Source organism: Caretta caretta, chromosome 8, assembly GCF_965140235.1.
Source record: "Caretta caretta isolate rCarCar2 chromosome 8, rCarCar1.hap1, whole genome shotgun sequence".
Lineage (NCBI taxonomy): Eukaryota > Metazoa > Chordata > Testudines > Cheloniidae > Caretta > Caretta caretta.
This window is the reverse complement of record NC_134213.1, coordinates 107,107,273-107,124,146: the sequence shown is the minus strand read 5'-3', so window position 1 is coordinate 107,124,146 and position 16,874 is coordinate 107,107,273. Positions and strand designations below refer to the sequence as shown.

Below are 16,874 nucleotides of genomic sequence, written 5' to 3'. Positions count from 1 at the left end.
GATTGGTCAGATGCTCTTCTGAACTCAGGTAACTTAAAAATACTGTTTGGCTTTAAAGCATCATACTTGGAAAGGACACAAGATGTCCTCAGCAAGCACTGATGACTCAAATCTTACAAATATGGCTTTGAAATACCTCCACTATGAATATTTACAGGCAGCGTTTGTACCGCACACTGCACAATGGGGCTAAGAACGACTGGTGTTTCAAAGTGCTACCATAATATCGTAAGTGCACTAAACTACTGTGCTTGTTCCCTTAACCTCAGGCTGCAAATGTGTTCAGCTGCACAAGTCGGGGGAGGGAATATCTTTTACTGGACCAACTTCTGTTTGGGAGAGAGACCAGCTTTCAAGCTGCAGAGAGCTCTTCTTCAGGTCAGGGAAAGGTACTGAGAGGGTCAATACAAGTTCCAACAGATAGTTTAGCATAAGTACAGGTTTCAGAGTAACAGCCGTGTTAGTCTGTATCCGCAAAAAGAAAAGGAGGACTTGTGGCACCTTAGAGACTAACCCATTTATTTGAGCATAAGCTTTCATGAGCTACAGCTCACTTCATTGGATGCATACTGTGGAAAATACAGAAGATGTTTTTACACACACAAATCATGAAGAAAATGGGTGTTTATCACTACAAAAGGTTTTCTCTCCCCCCACCCCACTCTCCTGATGGTAATAGCTTATCTAAAGTGATCACTCTCCTTACAATAAGAAAAGGAGTACTTGTGGCACCTTAGAGACTAACCAATTTATTTGAGCATGAGCTTTCGTGAGCCACAGCTCACTTCATCAGATGTGTACCGTGGAAACTGCAGCAGACTTTATATATACACAGAGAATATGAAACAATACCTCCTCCCACCCCACTGTCCTGCTGGTAATAGCTTATCTAAAGTGATCAACAGGTGGGCCATTTCCAGCACAAATCCAGGTTTTCTCACCCTCCACCCCCCCACACAAATTCACTCTCCTGCTGGTGCTAGCCCATCCAAAGTGACAACTCTTTACATAATCAAGTCGGGCTATTTCCTGCATAGATCCAGGTTTTCTCACTTCCCCCCCACCCCCATACACACACAAACTCACTCTCCTGCTGGTAATAGCTCATCTAAACTGACCACTCTCCAAGTTTAAATCCAAGTTAAACCAGAACATCTGGGGGGGGGGGGTAGGAAAAAACAAGAGGAAACAGGCTACCTTGCATAATGACTTAGCCACTCCCAGTCTCTATTTAAGCCTAAATTAATAGTATCCAATTTGCAAATGAATTCCAATTCAGCAGTTTCTCGCTGGAGTCTGGATTTGAAGTTTTTTTGTTTTAAGATAGCGACCTTCATGTCTGTGATTGCGTGACCAGAGAGATTGAAGTGTTCTCCGACTGGTTTATGAATGTTATAATTCTTGACATCTGATTTGTGTCCATTTATTCTTTTACGTAGAGACTGTCCAGTTTGACCAATGTACATGGCAGAGGGGCATTGCTGGCACATGATGGCATATATCACATTGGTGGATGTGCAGGTGAACGAGCCTCTGATAGTGTGGCTGATGTTATTAGGCCCTGTGATGGTGTCCCCTGAATAGATATGTGGGCACAATTGGCAACGGGCTTTGTTGCAAGGATAAGTTCCTGGGTTAGTGGTTCTGTTGTGTGGTATGTGGTTGTTGGTGAGTATTTGCTTCAGGTTGCGGGGCTGTCTGTAGGCAAGGACTGGCCTGTCTCCCAAGACTTGTGAGAGTGTTGGGTCATCCTTTAGGATAGGTTGTAGATCCTTAATAATGCGTTGGAGGGGTTTTAGTTGGGGGCTGAAGGTGACCGCTAGTGGCATTCTGTTATTTTCTTTGTTAGGCCTGTCCTGTAGTAGGTAACTTCTGGGAACTCTTCTGGCTCTATCAATCTGTTTCTTTACTTCTGCAGGTGGGTATTGTAGTTGTAAGAAAGCTTGACAGAGATCTTGTAGGTGTTTGTCTCTGTCTGAGGGGTTGGAGCAAATGCGGTTGTATCGCAGAGCTTGGCTGTAGACGATGGATCGTGTGGTGTGGTCAGGGTGAAAGCTGGAGGCATGCAGGTAGGAATAGCGGTCAGTAGGTTTCCGGTATAGGGTGGTGTTTATGTGGCCATTGTTTATTAGCACTGTAGTGTCCAGGAAGTGGATCTCTTGTGTGGACTGGACCAGGCTGAGGTTGGTGGTGGGACGGAAATTGTTGAAATCATGGTGGAATTCCTCAAGGGCTTCTTTTCCATGGGTCCAGATGATGAAGATGTCATCAATATAGCGCAAGTAGAGTAGGGGCTTTAGGGGACGAGAGCTGAGGAAGCGTTGTTCTAAATCAGCCATAAAAATGTTGGCATACTGTGGGGCCATGCGGGTACCCATAGCAGTGCCGCTGATCTGAAGGTATACATTGTCCCCAAATGTGAAATAGTTATGGGTAAGGACAAAGTCACAAAGTTCAGCCACCAGGTTAGCCGTGACATTATCGGGGATAGTGTTCCTGACGGCCTGTAGTCCATCTTTGTGTGGAATGTTGGTGTAGAGGGCTTCTACATCCATAGTAGCCAGGATGGTGTTATCAGGAAGATCACCGATGGATTGAAGTTTCCTCAGGAAGTCAGTGGTGTCTCGAAGGTAGCTGGGAGTGCTGGTAGCGTAGGGCCTGAGGAGGGAGTCTACATAGCCAGACAATCCTGCTGTCAGGGTGCCAATGCCTGAGATGATGGGGCGCCCAGGATTTCCAGGTTTATGGATCTTGGGTAGTAGATAGAATATCCCAGGTCGGGGTTCTAGGGGTGTGTCTGTGCGGATTTGATCTTGTGCTTTTTCAGGAAGTTTCTTGAGCAAATGCTGTAGTTGCTTTTGGTAACTCTCAGTGGGATCATAGGGTAATGGCTTGTAGAAACTCGTGTTGGAGAGCTGCCTAGCAGCCTCTTGTTCATATTCCGACCTATTCATGATGACAACAGCACCTCCTTTGTCAGCCTTTTTGATTATGATGTCAGAGTTGTTTCTGAGGCTGTGGATGGCATTGCGTTCCGCATGGCTGAGGTTATGGGGCAAGTGATGCTGCTTTTCCACAATTTCAGCCCGTGCACGTTGGCGGAAGCACTCTATGTAGAAGTCCAGTCTGCTGTTTCGACCTTCAGGAGGAGTCCATCTAGAATCCCTCTTTCTGTAGTTCTCCCCACCCCACCCCCAAACCCACTCTCCTGTTAGTAATAGCTTATCTAAAGTGATTACGGGGGGGGGGGGGGGGGACCTGGATTTGTGCTGGAAATGGCCCACCTTGATTATCATACACATTGTAAGGAGAGGTTTCAGAGTAACAGCCGTGTTAGTCTGTATTCGCAAAAAGAAAAGGAGTACTTGTGGCACCTTAGAGACTAACCAATTTATTTGAGCATGAGCTTTCGTGAGCTACAGCTCACTTCATCGGATGCATACCGTGGAAAATGCAGCAGACTTTATATATACACAGAGAATATGAAACAATACCTCCTCCCACCCCACTGTCCTGCTGGTAATAGCTTATCTAAAGTGATCATCAGGTGGGCCATTTCCAGCACAAATCCAGGTTTTCTCACCCTCCACCCCCCCACACAAATTCACTCTCCTGCTGGTGCTAGCCCATCCAAAGTGACAACTCTTTACATAATCAAGTCGGGCTATTTCCTGCACAAATCCAGGTTTTCTCACATCCCCCCCACCCCCATACACACACAAACTCACTCTCCTGGAGTGATCACTTTAGATAAGCTATTACCAGCAGGAGAGTGGGGTGTGGGGAGAGAAAACCTTTTGTAGTGATAAACACCCATTTTTTCATGGTCTGTGTGTATAAAAACATCTTCTGTATTTTCCACAGTACGCATCCAATGAAGTGAGCTGTAGCTCACAAAAGCTTATGCTCAAATAAATTGGTAAGTCTCTAAGGTGCCACAAGTACTCCTTTTCTTTTAGCATAAGTAGTTAGCACATATTCTAAGGTTTCAGAGGAACAGCCGTGTTAGTCTGTATTCGCAAAAAGAAAAGGAGTACTTGTGGCACCTTAGAGACTAACCAATAACCATGCTCAAATAAATTGGTTAGTCTCTAAGGTGCCACAAGTACTCCTTTTCTTTTCACATATTCTAAGGGACCATTCAAGGAGAAGTGGCCCGTTAACACCTCTATAATAACAGGACAGAAAGGGGGTGAGTGGGTTACAGTTTGTTGTAATAAGCCTTAAATCCAGTGTCTTTATTGAGACCATGATTTTTAGCGTCTAGCAACGTTAGGAATGTAAGCTCCGAGTCTCATCTTTTGAAAGCGTTGGGTAGGCGTCCTTCCAGGATGAGGACTGATAGGTCAGATATAGAGTGACTGCTTGTGAAAAATGTTCACCCACTGGTGATAGCTTGTGTCTGATGATGAGCTTGAAGAGGTTGGTGGGTTGTTTGAAGACTGGAAGAAGGGGTTCAGGAAAGATTTATTTCAAGATGGGGTCCCCATCGAGTATGGGTTGTAGTTGTTTGATACCCCACAGGGTTCCAACATGGGATGGTACATGACAACTAAGGGTGTGTGGTCAAAGGGGGTTTTACCTGGAGGGGGTATGGATCTTCCCCCACCCCCCATGGTGAATGCTGCTCACTACCTTTTTCTGAAACAACCACCCTATTTAACTATGCCATTGGTTACCTGCTCCATAGGTAATGATTGCATAGCTAATGGCACAGTGCTCAAACAGTGCAGGGACACTAGTGCACCCTGTGATAATTTAGGACTGGCCTACATTACAGAGTTAGGTCGACACAAGGCAGTTTACATTGACCTAACTCTGTAAGCGTCTACCCTAAAATGTCGTTCCCACCGATGTAACGTGCTCACCACACCGACCTAATAACTCCAGCTCTGCGAGAGGCGAAGCACTTAGGTCGATGGAGTTAGGTCGACACAGAGCCAGCACAGACACTGCGTTGCTTACATCGACTGTAGCTGCCTTTCAGAAGCTGTCCCACAATGCCCCACGCTGACAGGTAAATGGGTTGAAGCACTCCTACTGAGGATACGCACCACCCACACAAGGAGCGCCGTGTGGACATGCAAATCGATGTAATTACTGCAGGGGCTGGATGTCGATGTACTTTAGGTCAACTTAATTTTGTAGTGTAGACTTGCCATTAGCCTCAGTAAGCTGCTAAGCAAAGGAGCACTGTGACTGCTTTAAAGCTGATGATCTTATTGGCCTGCCAACAACAAATTGGTCCAGACCTGCTTAGTTCTCAACCAGTACTCTACAGGTGACCACCTGAGTGCCTCGTATTCTAGGCTTGTTGCTATAATAATGGTGGTTTATTTTTTAAAGATGAAATTGCTTTGAATATTTTCATACATCAGATGTCTTGCCCGGTGGTTTAGTAGTTGAGCTCTGCAGGACACCTGGGTTTGATTCCCGCTCATGTTATCTAGCTCCAAGGGCTTGAAATAAATACAGTTAATTCTGTAGCCTGCAGCCATGTCAGATCACATGGGTCACAGCAAGACTGTGCCCTCTTACTACTAGAATGGGGGAGGCCTCCAAGGTAAAACAACTGCCAGGAAGAACATCTCTTTTCTGCACCAGACTGCAGCTGTTATTTCATACCCTAAAGAACTTGTTCTGAAATTCTGGTTGCACTTCTCCCATCTCTACCAATTTATTTTCCTTGTTTTATTTTTCCTCTTTTAAAGGAGGGAGATTATATGCAATTGGTTACATTAAGATCTGAACTATAAGACTGCATGAACTGCATAAGATAAGGTTCCCACAGCATTGCAACAGGGACACATGCTATATGGGAAACATGGTACAAAGGAACTGCACCTGTTCTGTTACTTTAGATTTATATCTGTAGCACGGGGTGTTTCTGCAGTTTATATGCTCTCAGCATAACTTTAGCAACAAAGCAAAACCCTTTGAATCATTTTATCACATGCATCTTTAACAGCATTCCTCCAGTAACACCATAGGAATAAGTTGAATTGGGAACTATTTGTTTAAACCATAAGTGCAACCTGAGTAGCATATAGATAAGTAATCATGTACTACACCCATTGGAATGATTATGCACGAGGGAGCAGAGTTAAGGTCACCATGGGAAACAAGTCTGAATTTCTTTACTTTTGAGCAATTAAAAATCAACCTTAATGTGGGTTTTGTCAGAGGATTTACAACGCAGTCAAGTCCAACGGCCGTATGAACCCCGGGCTAAAAGAGCTGCCACTGGCCTGGGGATTCCTAGGCAGAGCAGGCAGCCAGTGGGACCTCTCCCTGCCTGCAGTCCCAGGTTTACAATGACACCAGGCTCACACGCGGAAGCAGCCCCGCTCTGCCCCAGAGGTCCCACCCACTGCCTGGCCTCTTCCCCTGAAGCTCCACCCGCCATTCGCTCCTCTCCGCCCCCTCCTCCCACGCCCGGCGGGGTCTCACAGAGAAGAGAGCATGCAGGGAGAGCAGAGCAGAGAGGGAGGTGGGGCCTCAGGGCAGAGCAGGGCCCACAAAAGATTAATCTGGCCCTTCCTGTCCGCATTTGGCTAGGACAGTGACCATTCCCTCTGATGCTGGCCTTGTTGATAATCTACTGCATTCCCTTCCGGCCTCCAGACAGGACTATTGCAATACGGTCTGCTTGGAGCGCCTCTCGAAAAGCACCTGGAAGCTACTGCTAGTGCGGCACTCAGCTGCCTGCCTAGCCCCTGGGCCCAGCAGCAGGGAGCACATTATACCGACAGTATTCTCCTGGGACGAAGTTCCTGCTCTGCCTTGGTGGGTCTTGCGCTTATTGGCGGATTTGCTCGCCTTGGAGCTTCACGGCAGCCCTCAGCTTGGCCATTTTTCTGAATTCACAGTCCAGGTCGACGACTCCTGAGTCTGACCGGGAGTTGGGAGGTTTGGGGGGAACCCAGGCCCGCCCTCTACTCCGGGCTCCAGCCCAGGGCCCTGTGGAACGCAGCTGTCTGGAGTGCCTCCTAGAAACAGCTGTGTGACAGCTACAGCTCCCTGGGCTACTTCCCCATGGCCTCCTCCCAACACCTTCTTTATCCTCATCATAGGACCTTCCTCCTGGTGTCTGATAATGCTTGTACCCCCTCAGTCCGCCAACAGCCCGCGTTCTCACTCTCAGCTCCTCACGCCTCTTGCTCCCAGCTCCTCACACGCACACCACAAACTGAAGTGAGCTCCTTTTTAAACCCAGGTACCCTGATTAGCCTGCCTTAATTGATTCTAGCAGCTTCTTGATTGGCTGCAGGTGTTCTAATCAGCCCATCTCAATGGTCTCCAGAAGGTTCCTGATTGTTCTGGAACCTTCCCTGTTACGTTACCCAGGGAAAAGGGACTTACTTAGCCTGGAGCTAATATATCTGCCTTCTATTACTCTCCTATAGCCATCTGTCCTGACCCTGTCACACTTGGTAGTCTCCACTGGCTTCCAGTGTGCAATCCAAGGTGATGCATCTGACCTCTAAAGCCTGACGAGATTTTGGTCTGGCTAGCACAAAACTTGCCTATCTCCCGATGCACCATCCCAACAATGGAGATGAGCAGGACCACATATCCATGGCCAATCTCTAATTCTGCTTGAAGTAGGGCTGGGTGTTGTCACTGGCTCTCAAAGTAGCTTCCCTGCTTGACTGACAGCCCGTGCCCATTGACCCTCACAGCACTATGTAAGGCCTATCTTTCTCTTAGACCTTCTCCAGAGGGAATGGTAGTGAGGAACGAGTTTGTCTTTTATCCTGGGCTGGGAGAAGAAGAAAGTCTAAGGCTGATATTGACGGCAAGGAGTGCAGCATGCTTACCAATCTGTGCATGCACACTCGGTACATTAATAAAATAAGGACGTAGGGCAATGCGGGTTTGAACCTGGTAGGCATCTCACACAGCTACTAATGGGACTGACCACCAGATCAAGCCCTAACAACACAAGTTTAGTTTTTAAAAGGATTTGAGGGCACTCCTGTTCCCAGCCCTCAGAATCCGACCTTGCTAAACCCCAGGTGTTGGATTGCTGTTTCAAGTGTTAGGAGACACACTATGCACTTCTTCTCCTCTCAGACCTCCCCACCTTGCTGTCAAATCTTGGAGTTGGCACCGGGGCATGCGAAATTATAACCAACACTCTCTATTGACCCTGGGCTGCTCTGATCACCCATGACTATACCAAGAGAATCCACAAACAGGTATGTTCTTCCTTGAACGCATATATTCTCAGTTTGATTCATCTGTGCATCTATGAGGAGCCATCCAATGTTCAGGGAGTTTACAGTGAACTGACAAAACGGGGGCTGGTTTGCTGCAGTGCTCTATTACCGTGTAAAACATCTACCACCTCTCTCTTGCTCCCAAAGCTAGGAATGTTAAAGAACCACAGCATCTGGCAAAGGCATTGGAGTTACAGAGCAGCCACCACGTATCACAGTCACTCAATCCCTCTGGCCAGCTAAGGAGCAATACTGTTAGCGCCCTAAGGCAATCCCACTGTCCTTACACAAAAGAATGGTGGCCGGGACATAAGATCCCAAGGGGAGACTTGTGAAGTGTGAAAAGGGGTCAAAATGAGGGATCTTCGGGGCTCCCAAAGGGATGTGAAGAACTCAGTTAGGGATAAAAGAAAGTTAAGCATGTGCTGGTCACAGCAGAGCACTTCCCAGGGGCGAATATAGCTAGTTCTGCAGATGTTATACCAACGCACCTTAGCATAGCTACGATCTCTCCTTCAAGTTTACTGGGAGGAGTCTGAGCAGTGAAAAGGGTAGTTACTGAGAAAAGTAAAGTGATATTGTGGGATAGCATGTTTACTATGCGAGAGACTTCTAGGCTAAGTTTACATGCCAAAAAAATGGACTTGGCTAGCTGTCGCCACTACAAAAAGGGAAGCTGAACACCACTTAGCACAGGGGTGGGCAAAATACGGCCCAGGGTGTGCATCCAGCCCTCCAAATATTTTAATCCGGCCCTCAAGCTCCTGCCAGGGAGCGGGGTCGGGGGCTTGACCCACTCCATGCAGCTCCCAGAAGCAGCTGCATGGCACCCCTCTGCCTCCTACGCGTAGGGGCAGCCAGGGGGCTCAGCACGCTGCCCCCACCCCAAGCACTGCCCCCTCAGCTCCCATTGGTTGGGAACTGTTACCAATGGGAGCTGCGGGGGCAGTGCATGCGGACGGGGCAGCACACAGAGCCGCCTGGCCACACCTCCACATAGGAGCCGGAGGGTGACATGCTGCTGCTTCTGGGAGCTGCTTGAGGGTAAGCACCGCCCGGAGCCTGCACCCCTGACCCCCTCCCGCGCCCCAACCCCCTGCCCCAGCCCTGATCCCCCTCCTGCCCTCCAAACCCCTCAGTCCCAGCCCGGAGCATCCCCAACCCCTCATCCCCAGCCCCGAGCCCATACCCCCAGCCGGAGCCCTCACCCCGCACCCCAACCCCCTGCCGAAGCCCAGAGGCCCCCCCCACACACACACACACCCTGAACTCCTCATTTCTGGCTGCACCCCAGAGCTCTCACCCCTAGCCAGAACCCTCATCCCCTCCCGCACCCGAACCCCCAATTTCATGAGTATTCATGGCCCACCATACAATTTTCATACCCAGATGTGGCCCTCAGGCCAAAAAGATTGCCCACTCCTGACTTAGCATGTATACAGTATCTTCAAAGTGCTCTCCTGACAGCACCCCATTATCTCATCTTACCTGTGATGAAACTGAGGCAGAGAAGTTAAATGAGCAGCTCCAGGTCACAGAAGGAACCAGTGGCACAGGTAAGATTAGGACTTGGCTGTTCCTGGCTCCAAATCCTGCGCTCAGATCAAACCTCTGCCTCTTACATCACTACCAGTAAAAGATTCCGTAACTGGAACTTAGCCAGCATTGTCCCTGGAAATACCTACGGCAGCATAAAGTCAGCGTGCTCACCAATAGCACTGAAGAGCCCAAGAGTTAACAGTAGCAAAAAACATGAATGTCAGTAAACAGATGACTCAGATACAATGAATGGGAAGGTCCCATTTTTACATGGTTGCTTTTCTGAGGACACTGTCTCTAAGCCCTATCAGCTGTGCTGATTCCAGTGCAGTAAGAACCACAGTAAACGTAATTTCTTTAGTTTTCAGGCTAATTTGTTTTTGCCGAAGAGAGGGACTGTCAGCCCTGGCCAGACAAGGCATGATGCAGGCAGATGATGAACACAGATAATTAAAAAACAAAATCAAAGACCATCCCCACCTTAAAGGTTCCATTTCACCAACAAAATATATAGCAGATCTGCACTGGCCCAGACCATTACTTTCACGGCAAGGACTTGGGGACAAAGCTCCTTAAAACAGTAGTAATCGTATTCCACTCATGCTCCATTTTACTGCCAGCTGTAAACCAGCTCCACATGCCTCATGGTTTTGCATCAAAATGTGCGCAGACCAAACCCATCTCAAAAAGGACAAGGTAGAACCAATTTACAGGTTTGACAGGCCTGTGCACCCGAGGCTGGGCGTGCAAGAAATATCCTGACATCTCACTTGAACAGAGGCAAAGGCTTTCCCAGCAGAACTAGATGCAAAGCCACAGCATCGCCTCAGGAAGACACAATACCACAGGCGGCAATTTTCCTTTAATTTTCAGGTGCATTGTTTTCACAGACATGAGGAACCGACAGCCCTGCCCAGAGCAAGATATTGCATGGGGGACATGCTACGACTGCTCAATCCAGACCTGCAAACCCCTCTTTAAAAGTCTAAATCTAAGTAAAGATCCAAGTTAAGGCAAGTCTGTATTAACTAAAGAACTGGTTTCTTACAACAGTTCTCAGTACTAAGATGCCCTAACCCGGAGTTGAAAACTGTTAACTTTTTATACAAATGAGACAAAGCCATTAGCATACCATCAGACACCCACCGCTATCGGCCAATGCCAGCGACTGGTCAAATTCCTAGTGTAGATGTAGTTTACAGGAACCAAATCTTGTGACTATTTTGAGACACTACAATTCTGGCTGTTCATTACCACGCTGGGCCCTGGGTAATATCTGAGTGAATAAAACTACCCAATAAAAATGGAAATCCAAGACCCACACTGATAAACTCTGGCAAGTCCAATGTAAAAGTATAATTAGGCAGGCCAAAAAAACTTGAAGAGCAAGTAGCAAAAGACTCAAACTAACTGCAAAAAAAATATTTTAAGTATATCAGAAGCAGGAAGCCTGCCAAACAGTCAGTGGGTCCACGGGACAATTGAGGTGCTAAAGGAGCACTCAAGGAAGATACGGACATTTCGGAGAAGCTAAATAAATTCTTTGCATCAGTCTTCACTGCAGAGGATGTGAGGGAGAGTCCCACACCAGAGCCATTCATTTTAGGTGTCAACTCTGAGGAACTGTCCCAGATTGAGGTATCAAGAGAGGTGGTTTTGGAACAAATTGATAAACTAAAATAGTAATAAGTCGCCAGGACCAGATGGTAATCAGCTAAGAGTTCTAAAGGAACTCAAATATGAAATTGCAGAACTACTAACTGTGGTATGTAACCTATCACTTAAATCAACATCTGTACCAGATGACTGGAGGATAGCTAATGTGACATCAATTTTTTAAAAAGTCTCTGGAAGTGATGCTGCCAATTACAGACTGGTAAGCCTAACTTCAGCACCAGGCAAATTGGATAGAACTATAGTAAAGAACAGAATGATCAGAAACAAATGAACACGATTTGTGGGGGAAAAGGTCAACATGGCTTCTATAAGGGGAAATCATGCCTCCAATCGATTAGAATTCTTTGAGAGAATCAACAAACATGTGGACAAGGGTTATCTAGTGTATATATAGTGTATTTGGACTTTCAGAAAACCTTTGACAAGGTCCCTCATCAAAGGCTCTGAAACAAAGTAAGTGTTGTGGGATAAGAGGGAAGGTCCTCTCATGGATCAGTAACTAGTTAAAAGACAGGAAACAAGGGCAGGAATAAATGGTCAGTTTTCACGAGTGGAAAGGTGAATAGTGGTGTCCCCCAGGGACCTGTACTGGGACCAGTGCTGTTCAACATATTCATAAATGATCTTGAAAAGGGGTAAACAGTGAGGTGCCAAAATTTGCAGCCGATATAATTACTCAGGATATATAAGTCCAAAGCAGACTGCGAGGAGTTATAAAGGGATCTCACAAAACTGGGTGATTGGGCAACAAAATGGCAGACGAAATTCAAATGTTGATAAATGTAAAGTAATGCACATTGGAAAACATAATCCCAACTATACATACAAAATGATGGGGTCTAAATTATCTGTTACCACTCAAAAAAGACCGTTCTCTGAAAATATCCATTCAATCAGTCAAAAAAGCTAACAGAATGTTAGGAACCATTAGGAAACGGGTAGATAATAAGACAGAAAATATCATAAGGCCATTATATAAATCCATTATATGCCCGCACCTTGAATTCCGCGTACAGTTCTGGTAAACCCATATCAAAAAGATATATTAGAAATGAAAAGGTACTGGGAAGGGCAACAAAATGATTAGGGGTATGGAACAGCTTCCATACGAGGAGACATGAAAAAGACTAGGACTTTTCAGCTTGGAAAAGAGACGACTAAGGGGGAAAATGATAGAAGTCTATAAAATCATGACTGGTGGAGAGAAAGTGAATAAGGAAGTGTTATTTACCCCTTCACATAACACAAGAACTAGGGGTAACTGAATTAAATTAATAGACAGCAGGTTTAAAACGAAGAAAAGGAAGTACTTTTTCAAACAATGCACAGTCAACCTGTGGAACACATTGCCAGGGGATTTTGTGAAGGCCAAAACTATAACAGGATTCAAAAAAAACTAGAAAAGTTTATAGAAGATAGGTCCATCAATGGCTGTTAGCCAAGATGGTCAGGGTACAAGCTCATGCTCTGGGTGTCCCTAACATCTGACTGCCAGAAGCTGGAAATGGGCAACAGGGGATGGATCACTCCATGACTGCTGTTCTGTTCATACCCTCTGAAGCATCTGGCACCCTCCATTATCAGAAAGCAGGATACTGGGCTAGATGGACCATAAGTCTGACCCAGTATGGCCGTTCTTAAGTTAATGATTGAAAATTAGGGCTGTTGATTAATTGCAGTTAACTCATGCGATTAACTCAAAAATATTAATTGCGATTAAAAAAATTAATTGTGATTAATCGCACTGTTAAACAATAGATTACCAATTTAAATTTATTAAATATTTTTGGACGTTTTTCTACATTTTCAAATACATTGATTTCAGTTACAACACAGAATACAAAGTGTACAGTGCTCACTTTATATTATTTTTTATTAAAAATATTTGCACAGTAAAAATTATAAACAAAGAAACAGTCTTTTTCAAATCACTTCATACAACTACGGAAGTGCAACCTCTTTATTGTGAAAGTGCAACTTACAATGTAGATTTTTTGTTTTTTTGTTACATAACTGCACTCAAAAACAAAACAATGTCAAACTTTAGAGCCTACAAGTCCACTCAGTCTTACTTCCTCTTCAGCCAATCGCTAAGACAAACAAGTTTGTTTAAATTTACAGGAGATAATGCTGCCTGCTTCTTATTTACAATGTCACCTGAAAGTCAGAACAGGCGTTCACATGGCACTTTTGTAGCTGGCATTGCAAGGTATTTACGTACCAGATATGCTAAACATTCATATGCCCCTTCATGCTTCAACTGCCCTTCCAGAGGACATGCTTCCATGCTGATAACGCTCATTAAAAAAAAAATGCATTAATTATACTTGTGACTGAACTCCTTGGGGGAGAATTGTATGTCTCCTGTTCTGTTTTACCCACATTCTTCCATATATTTCATGTTATAGCAGTCTTGGATGATGACCCAGCACATGTTCGTTTTAAGAACGCTGCAGATTTGACAAATTGCAAAGAAGGTACCAACATGAAATTTCTAAAGATAGCTACAACACTCGACCCAAGGTTTAAGAATCTGACGTGCATTTCAAAATCTGAGAGACGAGGTGTTGAGCATGCTTTCAGATGTCTTAAAAGAGCAACACTCTGTTGCGGAAATTATAGAACTGAACCACCAAAAAAGAAAATCAACCTTCTGCTGGTGGCATCTGACTCAGATGATGAAAATGAACATGCGTCGGTCCAAACTGCTTTGGCTCTTTGTCAAGCAGAACCCGCCATCAGCATGGACGCATGTCTACTGGAAGGGTGGTTGAAGCATGAAGGGGACATATGAATCTTTAACTGTATCTGGCACGTAAATATCTTGCAACACCGGCTACAACGGTGACATGCAAATACCTGTTGTCCCTTTCAGGTGACATTGTAAACAAGAAGCGGGTAGCATTATCTCCTGCAAATGTAAACAAACTTGTTTTTCTGACCGATTGGCTGAACAAGAAATAGGACTGAGTGGACTTGTAAGTTCTGAAGTTTTACATTGTTTTATTTTTGAGTGCAGTTACTTTTTTAATACATAATTCTACATTTGTACGTTCAACTTTCATGATAAAGAGATTGCACTACAGTACTTGTATTAGGTGAACTGAAAAATACTATTTCTTTTGTTTTTTGCTGTGCAAATATTTGTAATAAATAATAATATAAAGTGAGCACTGTACTGTGTGGTAATTGAAATCAATATATTTGAAAACGTAGAAAACATCCAAAAATATTTAAATAAATGGTATATTATTCTTTAACAGTGCGATTAATCACGTGATTAATTTTTGTAATCGCTTGACAGCCCTATTGAAAATATCGTTATTAATTCATTTTGCATTCCACTGTCAAGGAAACAACCATTTGCAAAAGGCATGTGGAGAGGTCTACATCTGGTCTTAGTTTCAGGGGTGAGAAGCTGAAAGTGGCACGCTCAAGATGCACCCAAAATCCCAGAGTAGCTGGAGGTTTCTATTTAAATTATGTGATTATTGTTAGACTTCAGAGTTAAACACCCAGATAAGATAAGCCTGGGAAAGTTCACAACTTTCAGAGCTATCATGACTAAAGACCTGCAGACTCCAACAAGCAGTCCTGCATACATTCACACCCAGAACAACTTTATAGGCTAGAAACATGTTTTTCCTGCAGAAACGGATGAAACCGTCTGGAGTGTGCCAATAATACAGTGTTCCCAGCTAATACCAGCTCAATCCATCCCCAAGCCAGAGAGCTGAGAAGCATTTAAGGCCTAAGACAGGTAAAGTTTTTCAAACAAATGTCTTTTCAGCATTGTCGGGATGGAGGCCAAGGTCTCTGGTTTCATTCCCTCTGGGCTGATAGGTTGGCAGTAGTGCAGACATCCATTTTAAGGGGCAGAAATGCCTCATGATGCTCATCAGAAACCACTTGGGCCAATAACAGCTGCTGAGGAAGTGTGCATAGCACTGTGAGGGTATGGGGTAAACCTCAGAGCTGTTGGTGGGGGTGTGAAGGGACAGACACTGCATCCCACTTCACAGGGTGGAGCCAGCAGTTTGCAAGGGAAGAATAAATGGGGCTGGATATTTACCTGAGGATGAATCTGTGGTTTGTCACAAGTGGCCTCAAAATCCAACACTAAAAAGTAGTGATATCTCTGTGGAGGGAAGGATGACATTGCTGCCATGGACGCGCCAAAGCCGTGGGACGCCAGTTTCCTGTTTATGGTGGAGCCGCACCCCTGGAGAAAGCAACGTAGGCGGTAGAAGCACAGAGCTTGTCTCACCCTTGGAAGTAAGCTTGCAGGAATCTTTGCTGCTCCAATATGGAAGAGTGCTACCATGGAGCATCCAGAGGCATCTGAAACTTAGAGAGAGAGAGAGAGAGAGAGAGAGAGAGAAAGACAGAGGCTTGTGTTACTAACGCACACACATCTCACTTCTATTGCCGTCTCTTCAACCCAGCCATTTTGGAACAGACTCTCTCACGGTCTTTTGATGAAAGGTTCCACTAAGAAACCCAGGTAATACCATGACCTATTGAAAATACACTAGAGAGCGTCTAGACCCACTAGCAACCTAGAAATTAACCTTTGTGAATAGCTCTACATTAAGAGGCAGACACACTACAATCACTGCTCCAGGGGCCAGATCAGGCATCTGCATGCTACAGAACACTATCTAGATTGCTTCAGGACTTAGGGGTCTGATGCAAAGCTCACTGACGTATGTGGAAGGACCCTTAGTTTCTTGATACATGTACACTGGTAACAGAAGTTGCACATAACAGGAGTTAGGCACAATGAGACACGTGCAGATGCCATCCGCTCGGCCCCAAGCCCCACAGCTAGAACCAAGCCAGACCCTTCTACTCCCCACATGTTACTCAGCTTTTCTCCCATCTCTCACCCCCTGCATCAGCCTCTTGATAACATGCTTCCATAGGCCATTCCGCCTGGTCGCTCTCAACAGGGCACAGGTGCCACACACAAGCTCTTGCTCACCGGGGGGGGGGGGGGGGGCGGGTTCAGGGTGGGGGAGGGCAGATGGGATGAGGGGGAACTGATCTAAAATGTTCACATTCAAGGGGTGAATTTTCCTTCCAACAAAATCCAAACTGATTAAGTTTAATTCATTCCTCCCTCTCCCCTATAAAAATCCCACCCACTATTTTATTAATACTCTTGTGACTTAAAAACTTTGTGGCAGTTTTACAGATCACACATCCATAATGTGACCCTCTGGCATCTGGGTTTTTTGATGGGGGAAGTGGGAGGAAGAAGTTTCAAATGGTTTCTTCTTAAAAAAAAAAAAAAAAGAAAAAACGTAAGTGGGGGGTTCTCCAGGAACGCATGGGTCAGGGACAAGTAACAGAGTCTTTCAAGTCTAGGATGCCAGTTCAAAGCCAGCCCAGGTCAGTATTTGTTACCGGGCCTTTCAGGGGTTTATTTGACAT

The 16,874-nt window shown here is 45.4% G+C and overlaps 1 protein-coding gene across 3 annotated transcripts in view; it reads right to left on the bottom strand.

Moving 5' to 3' along the window:
* The window catches only part of ERI3 (ERI1 exoribonuclease family member 3), a 245,271-nt gene that overhangs the window by 218,291 nt on the left and 10,106 nt on the right, over nt 1–16,874 (bottom strand). For 2 of the 3 annotated variants that reach the window (XM_048860341.2, XM_048860343.2), the window contains exon 2: nt 15,511–15,785. In XM_048860341.2, the coding sequence (XP_048716298.1) occupies nt 15,511–15,762 (252 nt within the window). In that variant the 5' untranslated portion in view covers nt 15,763–15,785. The remainder of the gene's footprint in view (nt 1–15,510; nt 15,786–16,874) is intronic. The other variant, XM_048860342.2, reaches the window with a different exon arrangement.